The sequence below is a fragment of the Hypanus sabinus genome, chromosome 8, assembly GCF_030144855.1.
Source record: "Hypanus sabinus isolate sHypSab1 chromosome 8, sHypSab1.hap1, whole genome shotgun sequence".
Taxonomy (NCBI): Eukaryota; Metazoa; Chordata; class Chondrichthyes; order Myliobatiformes; family Dasyatidae; genus Hypanus; species Hypanus sabinus.
Genome location: NC_082713.1, coordinates 173,876,077 through 173,897,290, shown reverse-complemented (window position 1 = coordinate 173,897,290; position 21,214 = coordinate 173,876,077). Strand labels below are relative to the sequence as shown.

General features: G+C 42.6%; 1 protein-coding gene across 1 annotated transcript in view; it reads right to left on the bottom strand.

The window, feature by feature from the left end:
• The window catches only part of LOC132397861 (protein arginine N-methyltransferase 1-like), a 150,821-nt gene that overhangs the window by 45,625 nt on the left and 83,982 nt on the right, over positions 1-21,214 (bottom strand). Inside the window, exons 5-8 of the mRNA XM_059976616.1 lie at positions 16,919-17,061; positions 13,438-13,525; positions 12,533-12,648; positions 5,427-5,577 (exon numbers count right to left, since the gene is read on the bottom strand). Coding sequence (XP_059832599.1) covers positions 5,427-5,577; positions 12,533-12,648; positions 13,438-13,525; positions 16,919-17,061 — 498 coding nt within the window. The remainder of the gene's footprint in view (positions 1-5,426; positions 5,578-12,532; positions 12,649-13,437; positions 13,526-16,918; positions 17,062-21,214) is intronic.

Here is a 21,214-nt window from a genome sequence, read left to right as displayed (position 1 = left end):
AAAAAAGGCTCAAAAAGTAAGCCGGGAAATTGTAGGCCGGTAAGATTGACATCGGTAGTAGATAAATTATTGGAAGGAATACTAAGAGATAAGATCTACACGTATTTGGATAGAGAGGGTCTTATTAGAAAAAGTCAGCATGGCTTTGTGCGTGGTAGGTCATGTTTAACCAATCTATTAGAGTTTTTTGAGGAAGTTACCAGGAAAGTGGATGAAGGGAAGGCGGTGGATGTTGTCTACATGGTCTTCAGTAAGGCCTTTGACAAGGTCCCGCACGGGAGGTTAGTTAGGAAGATTCAGTCACTAGTATATATGGTGAGGTAGTAAAATGGATTAGACATTGGCTCAATGGAAGAAGCCAGAGAGTGGTAGTGGAAGATTGCTACTCTAAGTGGAGGCCTGTGACTAGTGGTGTGCCACAGAGACCAGTGCTGGGTCCATTGTTATTTGTCATCTATATCAATGATCTGGATGATAATGTGGCAAATTGGATCAGCAAATTTGCTGATGATACAAAGATTGGAGGTGTAGTGGACAGTAAGGAAGGTTTTCAAAGCTTGCAGAGGGATTTGGACCAGTTGGAGAAATGGGCTGAAAAATGGCAGATGGAGCTTAATGCAGACAAGTGTGAGGTATTGCACGTTGGAAGGTCAAACCAAGGTAGAACATACAAGGTAAATGGTAGGATACTGAGGAGTGTAGTAGAACAGAGTGATCTGGGAGTACAGATACATAATTTCCTAAAAGTGACATCACGTAGATAGGGTTGTAAAGAGAGCTTTTGGTACATTGGCCTTTATAAATCAAAGTATTGAGTGTATGAGTTGTAATGTAATGGTGAGGTTGTGTAAGACATTGGTGAGACTGAATTTGGAGTATTGTGTGCAGCTTTGGTCACCTAATTACAGGAACGATATTAATAAGGTTGAAAGAATAAAGAGAAAGTTTACAAGGATAATGCTGGGACTTGAGAAACTGAGTTACAGAGAAAGGTTGAATAGGTTAGGACTTTATTCCCTGGAGCGTAGGAGAATGAGGGGTGATTTGATAGAGGTGCATAAAATTATGATGGGTATAGATAGAGTGAATGCAAGCAGGCTTTTTCCACTGAGGCCAGGGGAGGAAAAAACAAGAGGTCATGGGTTAAGGGTGAAGGAGGAAAAGTTTAAAGGGAACATTGGGGGGGCTTCTTCACGCAGAGTGGTGGGAGTGTGGAATGAGCTGCCAGATGAAGTGGTGAATGCGGGCTCACTTTTGACATTTAAGAAAAACTTGGACAGGTATATGGATGAGAAGGGTTGGAGGGATATAGCCCAGGTGCAGGTCGGTGGGACTAGGCAGAAAAATAGTTCGGCACAGCCAAGAAGGGCCAGAAGGTCTGTTTCTGTGCTGTAATGTTCTATGGTTCTAACTCTGGCAGGGTTTGCAAAACATTACATCCTACAAAGCAAAACCCAAAAGCATGAATGGCAGTGATACCTCACTACCAAATGAACTCAATGCCTTCTATGCCCGCTTTGAAAGGGAGAATATAACTACAGCTATGAAGATACCTGCTGCGCCCAGTGACCCTGTGATCTCTGTCTCAGAGGCCGATGTAAGGGTGTCTTTAAAGAGGGTGAACCTTCGCAAGGTGGAGGGCCCTGATGGAGTACCTGGCAAGGCTCTGAAAACCTGTGCCAACCAACAGGCGGGAGAATTCAAGGACATTTTCAATCTCTCACTGCTACAGGTGAAAATTCCCACTTGCTTCAAAAATGCAACAATTATACCAGTGCCTAAGAAGAATAGTGTGAGCTACCTTAATGACTATTACCCAGTAGCACTCACATCTACAGTATTGAAATGCTTTGAGAGGTTGGCCTTGACTAGACTGAACTCTTGCCTCAGCAAGGACCTGGACCTACTGCAATTTTCTTATCACCACAACAGGTTAATGACATCTCCTCCTCGCTGACAATCAACATTGGTGCATTTCAGGGGTTTGTGCTTAGCGCACTGCTCTATTCTATACATACCCATGACTGTGAGGTTAGGCATAGCTCAAATACCATCTATAAATTTGCTGATGATATAACCATTGTTGGTAGAATCTCAGATGGTGACAAGAAGGTGTATAGGAGTGAGATATGCCAACTAGTGAAGTGGTGTCTCAGCAACAATCTGGCACTCAATGTCAGTAAGACAGAAGAGCTGATTGTGGACTTCAGGAAGGGTAAGATGAAGGAACACATACCAATCCTCATAGAAAGATCAGAAATGGAGAGAGTGAGCAGTTTCAAGTTACTGGTGTCAAGATCTCTGAGGATCTAACCTGGTCCCAACATATTGATGCAGTTATAAAGAAGGCAAGACAATGGCTATACTTCATTAGGGTTTTGAAGAGATTTGGTATGTCAACAAATACACTCAAAAACTTCTACAGATGTACCTTGGAGAGCATTCTGACAGGCTGCATCACTGTCTGGTGTGGGGGGGGGGGGGGAGTTACTGCACAGGACCAAAAGAAGCTGCAGAGGGTTGCAAAATTAGTTGGCTCCATCTTGGGTACTAGCCTATAAAGTACCCAGGACATCTTCAAGGAACGGTGTCTCAGAAAGGCAGCTTCCATTATTAAGGACCTCCAGCACTCAGGGCATGCTGTTTTCTCACTATTACCATCTGATAGGAGGTACAGAAGCCTGAAGAAACATACTCAGTGATTCAGGAACAGCTTCTTCCCCTCTGCTATCCAGTTCCTAAATGGACATTGAACCCTTGGACACTACCTCACTTTTTTAATATACTTATATTATTTCTGTTTTTGCACAATTTTTAATCTGTTCAATATATGTACTGTCTGCTGTAATTTATTCATTTATTATTATTTTTTCTTCTTCTATATTATGTATTGCATTGAACTGCTGCTGCTAAGTTGACAAATTTCATGACACATGCTGGCGATAATAAACCTGATTCTGATATGTCAAAAAGCTTTCTTTATGACCCTATCTACCTGTGACGCCACTTTATATATTCCCAGATACCTTTGTTCTACCACTCTCCTCAGTGCCCTACCATTTACTGTGTAAGTCCTGGTTGGGCCTACTGAAGCAAAAACCTTGCACTTGTCTGCATTAAATTCTATCTGCTATTTTTCAGCCCATTTTTCCAGCTGATGCAGATCCTTCTGCAAGTCATGATCACCTTCCTTACTGTCCACTACATCCCCAGACATGGAGTCATACACAAATTTGCCCATCCAGTTAACCAGATTATTATCCTGATAGTTGATATAGATGACAAACAACAAAGGATCCAGCACCATTCCCAGTGGCACACCACTAGTCACAATGAACCAGAACTGATTAAAGAGCTTTATGGGCATGTAATCGTAATATGATAAATTTCACCCTGCAATTTCAGGAAAAGCTAAAGTCAGATATATTAGTACTACAATGAAGTAAACAGAATTACAGAGGCATGAGAAAGAAGCTGGCCAAAACTGATTGGAAGGGAATACTCGTAGGGATGATGGCAGAGCAGCAATGGCTGGAATTTCTGGGAGCAATTCAGAAGGCACAGGATAAATACATCCCAAGGAAGAAGTAATATTCTAAATGCAGAATGATGCAACAGTTTCTGACAAGAGAAGTTAAAGCCAACATGAAAGCCAACAAGAGGGTATATAATAGAACCAAAATTAGTGGGGCATTAGAAGATTGGGAAGCTTTTAAACCCTGACAAAAGGCAACTAAAAAAATCATAAAGAAGGAAAAGATGGACTACAAATGGAGGCTAGCCAATTCCTGTATATTAAAGAGGATACCAAGAGTTTTCTCAGATATATAAAGTGTAAAACAGAGTTGACATCCAACTCCAAGAAAATTTTGCTGGAGAGGACTTAATTATTAAGTATTTGGCTTTGGGGTACTTAGAGGCACATGATTAAATAGATCATAGTCAACATGGTATCCTTAAGGGAAAATCTTTCCTGACTAATCTGTTGAAATTCTTTGAAGAAATAACAAAGATAGACAAAAGGAGAATTGGTTGATGTTGTGTACTTGGATTTCCAGAAGGCTTTTGACAAGGTGACATACATGAGGTTCTTTACAAATTTAAGAGTCCATGGTATTATAGGAAAGATACTAGCATTAATAGAGTATTGGCTGATTGGCAGGAGGCAAAGGGTGGGAATAAAGGGAGCCTTTTCTAGTTGACTAGTGGTGCTGTGCAAGGGTTGGTGTTGGGACCGATTCGTTTTATGTTACATATCTTTGATTTGGATGGTGGAATTGATAACCTTGTGGACAAGTTTGCAGACAATAAGAAGTTAGGTAGAGAGGCAGATAGTTTTGAGGAAATAGAGAGCCTACAGAAGGACTTAGACAGATTAGGGGAATGGGAAAAGTGGCAGATGGAATATGGTGTCGGGAAGTCTATGGTCATGGAATTTGGTAGAGGAAATAAAAATGTAGACTATTTTCGAAATAGAGAGAACATTCTGAGGTGCAAAGGGACTTCAGAATACTCGTGCAGGATTCCCTGAAGTTTAATTTGCAGGTTGAGTCTGGAGAGGAATCCAAATGCAATGTTAGCATTCCTTTCAAGAAGGCTAGAATATAAAAACAGGGATGTAATGTTGAGGCTTTATAAAGAACTGGTGAGGCCTCACTTGGAGTATTGTGAGCAGTTTTTGGCCACTTATTTAAGACAGGATGTGCTGACACCGGAAAGGGTTCAATGAAGGTTCGCAAAAATGATTCTAGGATTGAAAGGCTAATCATATGACGAGCATTTGATGGTTCTGGGCTTGTACTCACTGGAATTCAGAAGAATAAGGAGGGACCGCATTGAAACCTATCAAATATTGAAAGGCCTTGATAGAGTGGATGTGAAGAACGTGTTTTCTACGGTGGGGGAATGCAAGACCAGAGGACGCAACCTCAGAATAGAGAGGTGTCCATTTTGAAATGAGATGAATAGGATTTCTTTAGACAGAGAGTGGTGAATTGGTGGAATTTGTTGCCACAGGTGGCTGTGGAGGCCAAGTCACTGGGTATATTTAAGGCAAAGGTTGTTAGATTCTTGATTAGTCAGGGCATGAACAGACACAGGCAGAGGACAGGAGATTGTGGCTGAGAGGGAAAGTGGAGCAGCCATGATGAAATGGTGGAGCAGACACGATGGTCCAAATGGCCTAATTCTGCTCCTATAACTTATGCTCTTATATCTCATCAAGATACATTCTCAGAGCAAAGTGAATCCATGAGTGCAATTTTCCTGTGTAGCAAAACTAAGAAGGAATATTTCTAAATTATCTTGGGTTATATTCCATTAAGACTTAATTACTTTAACCCAATATGAAATACAAACATACGATTTAAAGCCTTTGCCTGTTGTTGAGTACGTTAATTAAAGAATCAATATGTGGTGACAGTTACCTGTTGAAAATCCAGTCTTCTTGTGACACTTCGTAAATTCAATGTTAAAATATGTCACCAGAGCGTGGACATATTCATTTCTCTGAACCTGAAGGCGGAACGTGGAAGAGAAGGACAGATCCTCGGTCTTCACATTGTAGATATCCACCTCCTGGACAGACAAACCATTTCATTATCTCACTGCCATTCAACATGATCATCTTAGATTCAGTGCCCCTTCTAACATTCTCCCTGTGTTCTTCAATCCAAGCACAAACTTTAACTCCTCCTTATTTATTCTTCATGATTTTACTTCAAATTCTTTCACTGGTGAAGAATTGCACAGCTTTACTACTCCCCTGGATGAAGAAATTGCCCCTCATTTCAGGCCTAGTTTCCCTACTCCTAGAGACCGGCCCATGACCCTGCCCTGAACTCCCCATCATCAGGGGCATATTTCCTGCCCCAGTTCGTGAACCGATTCAATGAGCAAGCATATTTTGTTACATGTATTCAATCTGACTAAAGCAGCATTAATTCAGGTACCTGTATTCCATTCCCAGACAAACTACAGCTACAAACATGTGTGTGTGACTGAGGTACGTGTATTCCATTCCCAGATAACCTACAGCTATAAGCGTGTGCGTGACTGTGCTACCAGTATTCAATTCCTAGACAAACAACAGCTACAAATGTGTGTGTGACTGAGGTAACTATTCCATTCCCAGACAACCTATAGCTACACACGTGTGTGTGACTGAGATACCTGCATACAATTCACAGATAAACTAGAGCTGTAAACGTGTACATGACTGAGGTACCTGTATATAATTCCCAGACAAGCTACAGCTACAAAAATATATGTGACAGAGAGAGCTGTATTCCACTCCCAGACAAACTACAGCTACAAATGTGGGCCTGACTGTGGTACCTGTATACAATTCCCAGACAAACTACAGCTACAAATGTGTGCATGACTGAGGTACTTGTATTCCATTTGCAGACAAACTACAGCTACAAACGTGTGTGTGACTGTGGTACCTGTATTCCATTCCCAAGCAACAGCTATACATGTGTGTGTTTCCGAGGTACCTGTATTTCATTCCCAGACAACCCACAGCTACAAATGTGTGTGTAACTGTGGTAACTGTATTCCATTGCCAGATAAACTACAGCTACAAACGTGTGTGTTACTGAGGTACCTGTATTGCATTTTCAGATAAACTATAGTTACAAGCATGTTCATGCCTGAGTTATGTGTATACCATTCACAGACAAACTACAGCTACAGATGTGTATGTGACTGAGGTACCTGTATTCCATTCCCAGACAACTTACAGCTACAAATACATGCGTGACTCAGGTTATAAGGCTCCAATGGAGAGAACATCCATTTATAAACATAAAACAATTACAGCACGAAAACAGGCCATCTTGGCCCTTCTAGTCCGTGCTGAACGCTTACTCTCACCTAGTCCCACTGGCCCGCACACAGCCCATAACCCTCCATTCCTTTCCTGTCCATATACCTATCCAATTTTACTTTAAATGACAATACCGAACCTGCCTCTACCACTTCTACTGGAAGCTCGTTCCACACAGCTACCACTCTCTGAGTAAAGAAATTTCCCCTTGTGTTACCCTTAAACTTTTGCCCCCTAACTCTCAACTCATGTCCTCTTGTTTGAATCTTCCCTACTCTCAATGGAAAAAGCCTATCCACATCAACTCTATCTACCCCCCTCATAATTTTAAATACCTCTATCAAGTCCTCCCTCAACCTTCTACACTCCAAAGAATAAAGACCTAACTTGTTCAACTTTTGCAGATGAAAGAATAGGTAAAGCCTGTGACCAGACAAATCTTGCCTTGTCATTGCTGCTTTCAGCTTTCACTGAATTTCTGTTTTACAATTTCTTTTCAATCATGTCAGGAATCAGCATGAGCACAACCTATTTCTCCTACACAGTTAACTGTACCTTTCCCTGATCTTCCACGTTACCTTCTCTAGCCCCTGTTCAAACACGCAAAATCAATATTAGCAAAAAGATGCATTAAACATGCAGGTTACTAAGCTGATGTCCCAACAGATCCCCTGCAAAACATTGTAAAATTTGTCAAATACCAATTTGGAGTATGAGTTACTGTGGTTTACAGCAAGAATAAAGGAGTAAAAGAGGCGAAAATGAATATTGGACCACTGGAAATGCTGCTGGAGAGATAGTAATGGGAGTCAAAAGACAGCAGATGAACGTAATCAGTATTATGCAACATATACATGATGCTGGAGGAACTCAGCAGGCCAGGCAGCATCTATGAAAAAACTACAGTCAACGTTTCGGGCCGAAATCCTTCGACAGGACTGGAGAAAATAAGATGGGGAGTAGATTGAAAAGTTGGGGGAGGGGAGAGAGAAGCACAAGGTGATAGGTGAGACTGGGAGGGGGAAGGATGAAGTTAAAGAGCTGGGAAGTTGATTGGTGAAAGAGATACAGGGCTGGAGAAGGAGTCCAATAGGAGGGAACAGAAGACCATGGAAGAAAGAAAAGGGGGGAGGAGCAGTAGAGGGAGGTGATGGGCAGGCAAAGAGATAAGGTGAGAGAGGGAAAAGGGGATGGGGAATGGTGAAGGAGAATGGGCCATTACCAGAAGTCCAAGAAATTGATGTTCATGCCATCAGGTTGGAGGCTATCCAGACCGAAAATAAGGTGGTGTTCCTCCAACCTGAGTAATGCCTCATCGCGACAGTAGAGGAGGCCATAGATTGACATATCAGAATGGGTGCGGGAAGTGTAATTAAAATGGGTGGCCACTGGGAGATCCTGCTTCTTCTGGCAGATGAAGCATAGATGCTCAGCAAAACGGTCTCCCAATCTACGTTGGGTCTTACCCATATACAGTATATACTTCTGTATATTGGTGAGACCCAACATAGATTGACTCATGTATATTGGTGAGAACATTGTCTCCCTCTGGTGTTCCTCCCCCTTTTCTTTCTTCCATGGCCTTCTGTTCCTCCTATTGGACTCCTCCTTCAGCCCTGTATCTCTTTCACCAATCAACTTCCCAGCTCTTTACTTCATCCCTCCCACTCCCAGTTTCACCTATCACCTTGGGTTTCTCTCTCCCCTACCTATTAAATTTACTCCTCATCTTTTTTCTTCAGTCCTCCCCATAATATTAACTGTACTTCTTTCCATAGATGCTACCTGGCCTGCTGAGTTCCTCCAGCATTTTGTGTGTGTTGCTCGGATTCCAGCATCTGCAGATTTTCTCTTGTATTATGCATCAGTCTTCACTATGGAAGACACTAGCAGTATGCCAACAATTCAAGATTGTCAGGGGTCAGAAGTGAGTTTAGCTGCTACTACTCAGGAGGAGGTGCTTGGGAAACTGAAAGGCCTGAAGTTAGACAAGTCATCTAGACCAAATGGTGTAGACCCCAGGGTTCTGAAAGAAGTGGCTGAAGGTATTGTGGAGGAATTAGTACTGATCTTTCAAGAATCACTAGATTCTAGAATGGTTCTGGAGTGCTAGAAAATTGCAAATGTCACTCCACTCTTCAAGAAGGGATTGAGGCAGAAGAAAGAAAATTATGGGCCAGTTAGCCTGGCTTCAGTGCTTGGGAAGATGGTGGAGCTGATTGTTAAGTACAAGGTTTCAGGGTATTTGGAGGCTCATGATTAAATAGGCCAAAGTCAGTTTGCATTAAGGGAAAGTCTTGCCTCGCAAATCTGTTGGAATTCTTTGAGGAAATAACAGGCAGGATACACAAAGGGGAGTCAGTGAATGTCGTTTATTTGGATTTTCAGAAGGCCTCTGACAAGGTGCCACATATGCATATGTTTAGCAAGCTATAAGCCCATGGGACAATAGGATAGATATTAGCATGGATAGAAGGTTGGCTTTCTGGCAAGAGGCAAAGAGTGAGAATAAAGGGGAGCTTTTCTGGTTGGCTACCAGTAACAAGTGGTGTTTTACAGGGGTCTTTATTGGAACTGCTTCTTTTCACATTATACTATATGTCAACAATATGATTGTAGTCAACTTTTCAGATGATACAAAGATATGTCAAGGGACAGGTAGAGTTGGGGAAGCAGGAAGTCTGCAGAACATCACGGAAAGATTGGGAAAATGGGCAAAGAAATGGCAGATAGAATATAGAGTAGAGAAGTGTATGGTCATGCACTTTGGTAGAAGGAATAAAGGCATAAACTATTTTCTAAACGGGGAGAAAAATAAAAAAAATTGGAGTTGCAAAAGGACTTGGGAGTCCTTATGCAAGATTCCCTAAAGGTTAACTTGCAGGTTGGGTTGGTGGTAAGGAAGGCAAATGTAGTGTTAGAACATAGAATACAGTATGAGGAGCATTTGATGGCTCTGAGCCTGTACCCGCTGCAGTTTAGCCAATTGAGGGGAGAGAGGGTGATCTCATTAAAACCTATCAAATATTGAAAGGCCTAGATAGAGTGGATGTGGAGAGGATGTTTTCGATAATGGGTGAGTCTAGAACCAGAGGGCACAGCCTCAGAATAGAGGGGCATCCAATTAGAACAGAGATCAGGAGGAATTTCTTTAGCCAGAGGGTGGTGAATCTGTGGAATTCAAGTTATTGAGTATATTTAAAGTGAAGGTTGATAGATTCTCGGTTAGTCAGGGTTTCAAAGGTTAGGGGGAGAAGGTAGGAGAACAGGGTTGGAAGGGATAATAAATCAGCCATGATGGGATGGCAGAACAGACTCGAAGGGCAGAGTTGGTTTATTCTGCTCCTATGTCTTATGGTCTTATCCCATAGCGAACACAGCAGCACACTGGCTCCACTGAAGAGACACAGGCTGCAGGGAGAATAAGCAAACCACCAGACCTAGTGAAAGAGAACTGGTGTTCCATCACATAGACCAGGTCCCTGTTCAGCTGAACTATTCAAGTCAAACAGTATCGGAATGTTAATCAAACAAAACATTGGCCAGTTATTCACTTGCCCTGCCATTTATCACCCAACACAAAATACTCCTGTACTGAGAAGGATATTCAGAGTTAAGACATTGGCTTATTCTGAGGTCTCATGTCAGCTAGAACACAGGTACATAAGTGAAGCAGGATTTAGCCCTTACTGCTGCTCCACCATTCACTAGGACCATGACTGACCCTTCACTTCAGAGCTACTCTTCATCCAACACTTATTGATCTTTACCCTAAACATTCTCAGCAACCGACCCTCCACAGTTCACAAGCAGAAAATAACAGAAATTTGCCACCCTCCTCAATGGGAAACTCCTTATTTTGAGACCTTAATTCCTGATTCTGGACAAAGTATCTGGGGGAAATATTACTCTGCCCTCTACTCTGTCACACCCATAAGATCTTTAACAACACAACAATTAGAAGCAGAGATTCATCAAGACCATTGCTCATCTTCATTCCGCACTATCTCGAGATCTCCTCGACATCTCAGTGCTCACGAATATGTCAATCTCTAAAACTAATGACAGCCTTCCCAAGAAGAGGATTCAGTGGCCTCACTGAAGAGATTTCTCTTCATCTCAGTGTTTCCTTTATCCAGAGAAGGAAGTACCTGATTTTAGACTCCTCATATCCTTCTAAAGGATATAATCCCAGGGCTTTCAAGAAATAGTGGAGCACTAAGAAATGTTGAACAACAGAGAAACATTAGGATCCAAGTCTATAGTTTTCAGACAGTAGCAACACATGTAAATCAAGTGGAGAAGAATGTGTATGGCTTGCTTGCCTTTATAGTTCAAGATGCTGAATGTAAGAGTTGGGATATTATCAGGGCACCATGGTAGTATAACTGTTAGCCAACACTATTACATCTCAGACTTTAGTATGGGACTGTTTTCCCTGGAGTAAAGAAGACTAAAGGATGAACTGATAGTGATGTGTAGGATTATATGAGGTAAGTAGGGGTGATAGTGATAATCAAAATAATTTTTCTAAGGTATCAAAAACAAACAGAAGGACATGGGTTAAAGGTGAAAGGAAGGAATTTTAATGGGGATCTGAGGTGTGTTTTTTTACATGGAGAGTGGTTGATATCTGGAACTCATTGCCAGAGGAGATGGTGCAATCAGACTAATTTACAATATCTGAGACACATTTAAACAGACATTTAAATAGGCAAAGTAAAGAAGGGTCAGTGTCAAAACAGTATGGAAACAGTTTAGGCCAACTCATCCATGTTCACAACATGGCTATCTATGCTAATCCCATCCTCCTGCATTTGACCCATTCCCCTCTGTTCTCTTTGTGCCTTTTATGTCCAAATACTTATGTCCTACAGCTTTAGACCCCTGCCCTGGGAAAAAGCTATTTACCCTATCTATGCCTCACATAGTTTGATAACCCTAAAACCACCTCCTGCACTCTGGCAAGTCAATCCCAGTTTATCTCACCTCTCCTTGTAACTACAACTGTCCATTCCAGGCAACATCCTGGTGAATCACATCTGGGCTCTCTCTGGCACAACCACACCCACCTGTAGTCTGCTGACCAGAAATGCACTCAGTGCTCCACGCGTGTCCTAACCAGTGTCTTGTACAACTGCACTATGAAGTTCCAACTCTTATACTCAGCACATCAGCCAATCAAGCTAAGTGCCTTCTCCATTCCCCTATGCGTGTGTGTTACATTTTCAGAGCATTATGAAGGTCCCTCCGTACACTAATGCTTCTACGGCTTTTACCATTTATTGTCTGTCCAGACATTATCAGAGACTCGTACATTGCTTCACACATCTGATTTAAATTCCATTATCCTAATTAAAGGGACAGGTCACATATTTCTCTCAAACAATTTTAGGGACCTCACACGAACAAATTAACTGGTGCATTGAGCCACCTGATGCAAAGATACCCATGCATGCACCTTGTTTAGGAATGAAGCTGTGTGGCTGAGTTCCTCAGACATCATCTCCCTGAAGGTAAGCATCAACCTGTTCTACGAGAGACCAGATGAAAGTCTTTGGCTCAGTTTGTTTCTTGGATTCCTACCTGATGCCAGGGGTAATGTCCAGTAACTATGGAGTATTATTGGTTCCACATCAGACAGGTTACATGCAGGCTGCTTGTCATAATCAAACAGGTTGTTTCAGAAGAGCCTCAGTGTACCTTGATGAGACAAGCATTGGTCACGACTTGTTTAGGGTCCACAATGTCCACCAGCGGCTCCTTGATGGCCACATTCCTGATGCATGTCATATCAAATCCATAAACGTCTTCCCACCCTAAACAGACAAGACAAAGAAACTGATACAAATAGCAAACCATTCCAAAATGGAAGGATTTTCAACTCACAGGGTTAGTAGAGGCATGTGAGCATTATGTTACTGCTTCTTGTGGGAGTTGCTCATGGTGTTGGCACTGAGTTATTCCTACGTCACACATGTGCCAGATGTTTCCTGGTCCTTCCTGCCTGGGAAGTAGTTCAGGAGGTCCTGAAATGCAGAAGATCCCTGAGACCACAGTCATTGCTCTGCTACTGGGGGGTGGGAGGGCACAAGTAAAGGTTCAGGGAAATGAGAAAAACCCAGCTAACCCCCTCCCAACCAAGGGTAATCCCCCTCACATACCACATGGATAAACCCCTCACACACCCTGTGGGTAATCTCCACATATTTGCACCCCCATACATATACACCCCTTGTAACCCCATACAAAATTTCCTAGGGTAATCCTGTGGTGAACTACATATACCTGTCTGGACATGCCCCCCCTGCTGACTGCTCCTGTGGCTCCTCCCACAGACCCTGGTATAAAGGAGATTGGAGGCACAGACCCTTCCTCAGTCTCCAGGATGTTGTGTGATGGTCACTTGCTGCTTGTGCTTTCTTCCAGCCAATAAAAGCCTTCCTTAACCCACGTCTCAGAGTTATTGATGGTGCATCAAATCCCCACTGATCCAGGGCCATGTCTGGCTGGGAATGATTTACAAACGTACTTACAGTCTCTAAACTTTACAGCCGGTGTCTAACAATAATCAAGCATAGCAATGAAGCACTCGAACATGATCTTACAGTGAATTTTGAAGTCCTTGAACTGACGGTCTTCAATGGCTACGATATACAATGTGGCTCGGTCCGGGAACATCAATCCTCCAGGTTTCTGTTGATGAATTTTGGGGAAATGGATCTCGTAATCTAGTCACCTGACAAAGATACCACATTTTGAACAGCATTTACATCGCGGAATTCCGCTGGCAGGCACTGCAACCTTTCCCCTTCCTCCTCAACTGTCTCAGTCAGACCAGTTTGCTGTAATCTGTGCTGGTCTCACTGACACAAAACAATGAGTTTTGTGGAGACAAAATTGGTTTGAGTGTGGGGTGTTACAACATTATTCAGTAAAACTGGTTTGAGTGTGGGATGTTACAGCATTAATCAGTAAAACTGGTTTGAGTGTGGGGTGTTACAGCATTAATCAGTAAAACTGGTTTGAATGTGGGCTGTTACAACATTGTTCCTTCAGTAAAATTGGTTTGAGTGTGGGGTGTTACAACATTGTTCAGTAAAACTGGTTTGAGTGTGGGACGTTACAGCATTAATCAGAAGACTGGTTTGAATGTGGGCTGTACATCATTAATCAGTGAAACTGTCTCCCAGACATAGAACTCAAAAACAGGTTTTTGGCCAACCATGGTGTCAATTTTAACTAATCCCATATGCCAGCATATGGTCCATATCTCCCCAATCCCTGCCTGTTCATGTGCCTGGCTAAATGGTTAAAACATTATTAGCTTTTCTGCTTTCACTGCCTCCCCTGGCAATCTGTTCAAAACCCCTACCACTCACAGTGTGAAAAAACACTTGCCATGTAAATCTCCTGCTCACTTTAAAGTTATGCCTTCTTTATCTTTCCACCCCATGGAAAAGCCACTAATCTGTCTATGCCACTCAAAATGTTTATGCATCTATCAGATCGCCCTCAGCCTTCTACACTCCATGAAAACAATCCAAGTTTGTCTAACCTCCTCTTAGTTCAAATACTCTGTAATCCAGGCAACATCCCGGTGAACTTCTTCTGCATCTTCTCCTAAACCTCCACATTTTTCCTGTAATGTGGTGACCATAAATGCACTCAATACCCCAAATGTAGACTCACTTCCACTGAAGGAGTCTATGGACTTGCACCCCAACATCCTCCTGTGTATAAAAGTACCTAATGGTCCTGCCATTTACTGAATACATTGACTTCCCAAAGTGCAGCATCCCATACTTAAACTCCATCTGCCATATCGCTGCCCACACTTCCAGCTGATCGACCTTCTTCATTAACCACAATTCTGCCAATTTTGTGTCAATTGCAAAAGACCACTGAATATTTGGTCAGATCATTTATATATATTGCAAATCACCAAGGCACTGATGCCTCGGAGATAATACTGGTGAAGGACTCGTGTCAGATTAACACCCTTCCACCACTATTCTCTGCTTTCTAGGGTGAAGCCAATTTTTAATCCAATCTACCAAATCTCCATGGATCTCATGTATTTTATATTGTCTGGATCAGTCTACTATGAAAAACCTTGCCAAAAGTTTTAGTGAAGTCCATATAGTCAACTTTCTTTGCATACCCTCTTCTTTGAAATTTCCTCAAGTGTGTAAGGCATGACCTCCCCCATACAAAGCCATGCTGACTATGCTAATCATAATCTATGTTTTCCAGCTGCAAACTGATCCCATCCTAAAGAATCTTTTCCAATATTCTCTCTACAACTAGCCCATAATTTCCCGGATTGTCTTTACTGGCCTTCTTAAACAGGGATGCAATGCTGGCTATTCTCCTGCCCCAAGAGAAAACCCATGCAATCTCCTCTCTTGCCTCTCTCAATCTAGGAGATATTCCATCAAACCCTGGACACTTATCCACATTCATTTTCTTCAAAAGACATAACCTCTCTTTCTTATCTGAGCTATAGAATAGCAGCATTTGCTTCTCTGATCTCACTCTCCACCATATCCCTCTCTTTGGTGAATACTGATGTGAAGTACTTGTTTAGTATCTCGCCAACACCTTTGACTCCTGGCACAAATTCCTCCTTTATCCTTGAGAAGAAGTCCTCATTACTCTCGTTATTGTTATGTATATTTGAAATGCTGGATTCTCATTAATCTACTCACCAACAACATTTCATGGCCCTTTTCACCCGTCTGATTCCCTATTTAAGTTCTCTCCTATTTTTATATTCCTCAATAGCCCTGGTCCAATTTCACCTTCCTAAATCTTACATATGCTTCCCTCTGCTTCTGCAACATCTCTCATCATCCCGTATTCTTGCTATCCTTGTGTGTCTTCCTGATGAATTCTGAATTCTGACCAGCTAGTCTTTAAGTGAATCCCATATGTCTTCAACATTCAAACATTGGCTTATAGACAGGAGGCAAAGAGTGGCAATGAAGGGAGCCTTTTCCGGTTGGCTGCCAGTGACTAGTGGTGTTCCATCGGGGTCTGTGTTGAGACCATTTCTTTTTACATTATATGCCAATGAGTTGGATAATGGAATAGATGGCTTTGTGTCCAAGTTTGAAGATGATACAAAGATAGGTGGAGGGACAGGTAGTTTTGAAGAAGTAGAGTGGCTACAGAAGGATTTAGACAGATTAGAAGAATGGGCAAAGACGTGGCTGATGGAATACAGTGTCAGGAAGTGTATTGTCATGCACTTTGGTAGAAGAAATAAATGGAGAGAAAATTAAAAAGTCAGAGTTAAAAATGACTTGGGAGTCCTTGTGCAGGATTCTCTCAAGGTTCATTTGCAGGTTGAGTCTGTGGTGAGGAAGGCAAGTGCAAAGTTAACATTCATTTCAAGAGGACTGGAATGCAAAAGCAAGGATGTAATGTAGAGTCTTTATAAAACATCAGTGAGGCCTCACTCAAGAGTATTGTGAACAGTTTTATGCCCTTACCTATGAAAGGATGTGCTGATGTTGGAGAGGGTTCAAAGGAGATTCACAAAAAATGATTCCGTATTGAAAGCCTTGTCATATGAGGAGCATTTGATGGCTCTGGGCCTTTAACAATTGGAATTCAGAAGAATGAGGCAGGAGATTGGGGCTGAGAGGGAAAACGAATCAGCCATGAAATGGCAAAGCAGACTCAATAGGCCAAATGGCCTAATTCTGCTCCTATATGTCAGATGTCAACTATTCCAATTAAAGCCACTCCAATCTGCTCTCTCCAGCTCCTGCTTAGTGCTGTTGTGATTAGCCTTTTCACAGTTTCACACACTCCCCAAGATCCAGTCTTACCCTCGCCTATAAGAATTGGAAAACACACAGAGCTGTTTTCATAGTTCCTAAAATGCTTCCCACTGACTTTGATCACCTGGCTGGGCTCATTTCCCAGTACAAGGTCTGTTGTGGCCCCTTCCCTGCTTGAATGATCTACATACTTTATCAATAATGCACCCTGGATTCAACCAACCAACTCTGCCCCATCGGGGCCTCTGGCACTAAGAATACATTTATTACAGGAGCAAATGTACAGAGAAGCACCTACCAACCACTTGTCTCGGGCAAAGATCACCGTGTTCAGCATCGACTCGTAGAAGAGACTGTAGCCCATCCACTCACTGATAATGATGTCCACTTTATCCACAGGTAACTGCACTTCCTCCACTTTACCATTAAAAATTACAATTACTGAAAAAATATTCCATTAACACTGATTAACTGGAAAAGGCTGCACTGGTATATTTAACCAAAATAACATTTATACTGTATTTCCTCAAATTTTCAAAAGTTGTAACATAAGAGTATGAAGACTAAAAAGTAACGTTTTACATTTACTCCAAGCAAACCATTGGTGCCATTTATTATCCCTGGATGGAATAGCATTCAAAAGGCTGACACACTGGGGTTCAGAGTCATACTCATCAGAATGGGTAAAGATAGCAGATATATTTCTCTCAACACTTCACTGTCCCCATTACTAATTCAAGCTTCATAATGAAGATTTAGTTACTTGAACTGAAGTTCTGTTGGTGAAATATGAACATTCCATGAATGGTTCAGCAATTTTATCACTAAACTATCATCCCCCTGAAGCTTTCTACCAGGTGTCTGATGCTTCTGATTTCTCTGGACATTCAGAGAGCGAGTTGTGACATTACATAAATATATAGAACTATGAGAGGTAGGAGTCAAACTTTACAACTCTTCCCTCGGAGTGTCAGACACCCTGAGCCAATAGGCTGGACCTGGACTAATTTCCACTTCGCATTATTTACTTATCATTATTTAATTATTTATGGTTTTATATTGCTATATTTCTGCACTATTCTTGGTTGGTGCGACTGTAACGAAACCCAATTTCCCTCGGGATCAATGTCTGTCTGTTTGTCTGTCTGTAATGTAGATCAGAGTTTCCCAGTCTCAGATCCCTGGACCTTTTGCTTAATGGTATTAGTCCATGGCATAAAAAAGGTTGGGAACCCCTGCTGTAGGTATCAGTAAGGGGTGCAAGACAAGCTTTTTATAAACACAGATAGTGGTGGGTGCCTAGAACATGCACCCTGGGTGGTGGCTGAGGCAGATCTACAGGCAGAGTTTCAGTGGTTTAATTCAGGGGCATCTAGCAAGTTCATTTCTGAATTGACTCGATGGTAGGAGAGCAAAGGATGATAGATGAAGGTCAATTCTCCAACCGGAGGACTGTGACTAGTGAGCTGCCACAGAGGTCAGTGTTAGGACTTCTATTCATTACAGTCTTATGTAAATTTGAATGTTAATGTGCCTGCCATAATTAGCAACTTTGCTGATGATAGAGGTATACGTAACAAAGACAGAGATAATCAATTGTTAGCAGAAACAGCAGGGACAGGTACAACATTTTAGAGACATTTGGATAGGGACATGGTGCAGAGGGATATGGAGGGATGGTACATGGAGAGGAGAGATATGGAAGGGAAGGACATGGAGGAGGGACATAAAGGGGAGGTTCGTGGAGAGGATGGATATAGAGTGGAGGGACTTGAAAGGAAGGGACATAGAGCGGAAGGACATTGAGGGGAAGGACATGAAGTGGAATGATGTGGGGGGAGCATATTGAGGGGAGGTAAATGGAAGGTAGTAATATGGAGGGAAGGGACAGGATGGTGCGAGACATGGAAGGGAGGGACATAAAGAAAGAGACATGGAGGAAAGGGATAAGGAGGGGACGGACATGGAGGGGAAGGATATTGAGGGAATGAATATAGAGGGGAAGTATGAAGAGGGGAAAGATATTGGGTGGCAGGATATTGAAGTGAGGGACATATTGGGAGACAAATGGCAGGGACTTTGAGAAGAGGGATAGAGGGGAGGTAAATAGAGGGAAGGTACATCAATGGAAGGAACATAGAGAAGAGATACATGGTGGGGAGGTTCCTGGAAGGGTGATATGGAGGGGAGATAAATGGAGGAGTGTGATATGGACAAGGGACAAGGAAATGAGGGACATGGAAGGGAGGAAAGATACATGGAGGGGGGGATGTGGCAGGGAGGAATACTGAGGGGAGGTTCATGGAGAGGAGGGACAGAGCAGAGGTTCATGGAGGGAAGGATTATGGAGGGAGGTACATCAAGTGGAGGGATATGAAACAGACAAACATTGAGATAAGGGAAATAAAGGATAGTGTCGTGGGGAAGGATATTGAGGGGAATATTATTGAGAGAAGGGTTATGGAGGGTGTGAAGTTGGGAGGTACTTGGAGGGAAGGGAAATGGAGGGGAGATACATTGAGGGAAGAGATGTGGAGGTGAGAGACATGGAGGGGAGTGAACTAGAGGGGAGGTACTTGGAGGGTATGTATATAGATGGGAGAGAAATGGAGAGGGAAATGGAGGGAGGGATGTGGAGATGGGGAACCTGGAGGAAAGGGATATGGAGCGGAGGGACCTTTAAGGGAGGGTACAGAGTGGTGGACACTGAGGGAAGTGTCATGGAGGGAAGGGACAAGGAGAGGAGGGAAATGGAGGGGAGGGATATGGAGGGAAGGGATATGGTGTGATGTTACATGGAGAAGGTACATGGAGGGGGAGCAGCATTGATGGGGAGTACATGGTGGGGAGGTAAATGGTGGAAAGCGATATTGAGGGGAGGGATATGAAGGGGAGGGACATAGAGGGGACAGATACGGTTTTGAGGGATATTGAGCAACAGGATACAGAAGGGTAATTCATGCAGTGAAGATGCATGGAGAGGAGAGATATGGAGGGGAGGATATGGAGGGAAGGTACATGGATTGGGGGGATATGAATTGGAGGGATGTAGAGGAGAGTGATATTGAGAGGAGGGTTGTAGAAAGCATGCAAAAGTTTGGGCATCCCGGTCAAAACTTCTGTTACTGTGAATAGCTAAGCGAGTAAAAGATGACCTGATTTCCAAAAGGCTAAAGTTAAAGATGACACATTTCTTTAACATTTTAAGCAAGACGGTGTGATGTTAGCTTCCAGAATTTGCTGGTATTTAATTGAATTCATTCTTCCCTCTACCAGTGAAATGTTCCCCATGCCACTGGCTGCAACACAAGCCCAAAGCATGATCAATCCACCCCTGTGCTTAACAGTTGGAGAGATGTTCTTTTCATGAAAATCTGTAGCCTTTTTTCACCAAACATACCTTTGCTCTTGCGGCCAAAATGTTCTATTTTAACTTCACCAGTCCATAGGACTCGTTTCCAAAATGCATCAGACTTGTTTAGAGGTTCCTTTGCGAATGTCTGATGCTAAATTTTGTGGTGAGGATGCAGGAAAGGTTTTCTTCTGATGACTCTTCCATGAAGGTCATACTTGTGCAGGTGCACCACCACTCCAGAGTCTGTTAAATCTTCCTGAAGGTCTTTTGCAGTCAAACGGGAGTTTTGATTTGCCTTTCTAGTAATCCTACAAGCAGTTTTTTCTCTCTGACGAAGGGTCTCAGCCCAAAATGTCGACAGCGCTTCTCCCTATAGATGCTGCCTGGCCTGCTGCGTTCCACCAGCATTTTGTGTGTGTTGCTTGAATTTCCAGCATCTACAGATTTCCTCGCATTAGCAGTTCTCTTGGAAAGTTTACTTGGTCTTCCGACCTCAACTTGACCTCCACCATTCCTGTTAACTACATTATGAACTGAGGAAGTGGCTACCTGAAAACGCTTTGCTATCTTCTGATAGCCTTCTCCTGCTTTGTGGGCATCATTTTATTTTGATTTTCAGAGTGCTAGGCAGCTGCTCAGAGGAACCCATGGCTGCTGATTGTTAGGACAAGGTTTGAGAAGTCAGGGTATTTATAAAGCTTTGAAATTTGCATTACCTGGCCTTTCCTAATGATGACTGAACAAGCCATAGTCTTAACAAGGTAATTAAGGCCTGAGACCAAGGTAAAAGTTATCAGAGAGCTCAAATCTCTTGGGGTTCCCAAACTTTTGCATGGCACTCTCTTCCTTTTTTCCCCACTCTAAAATTGTACAAAACAAAAATAATACACTAATCTTGCTTAACATGTCAAAAAGAATTGTTTTATCTTTAACTTTATGACTTTTGGAGATCAGTTCATTGTCTACTCACTTGACTATTCACAGTAACAGAAATTTTGACTAGAGGTGCCCAAAATTTTGCATGCCACTATATATGGAGAGGAGGGAGATGGAGTGGAAATAATGGAGACAGGGGATATAGAGGGAAGGTTCATGGAAGGGAGGTACATGGAGGGAAGTAATATGGAGGGGAGTGATATGGAACAGAGGAACATTGGGGGTGGAAATGAAGGGGAGTTTCATGGGGGAAGGATATTGAGGGGAGAGACATGGAGGAGAGTGACATGGAAGGGAAGGCTA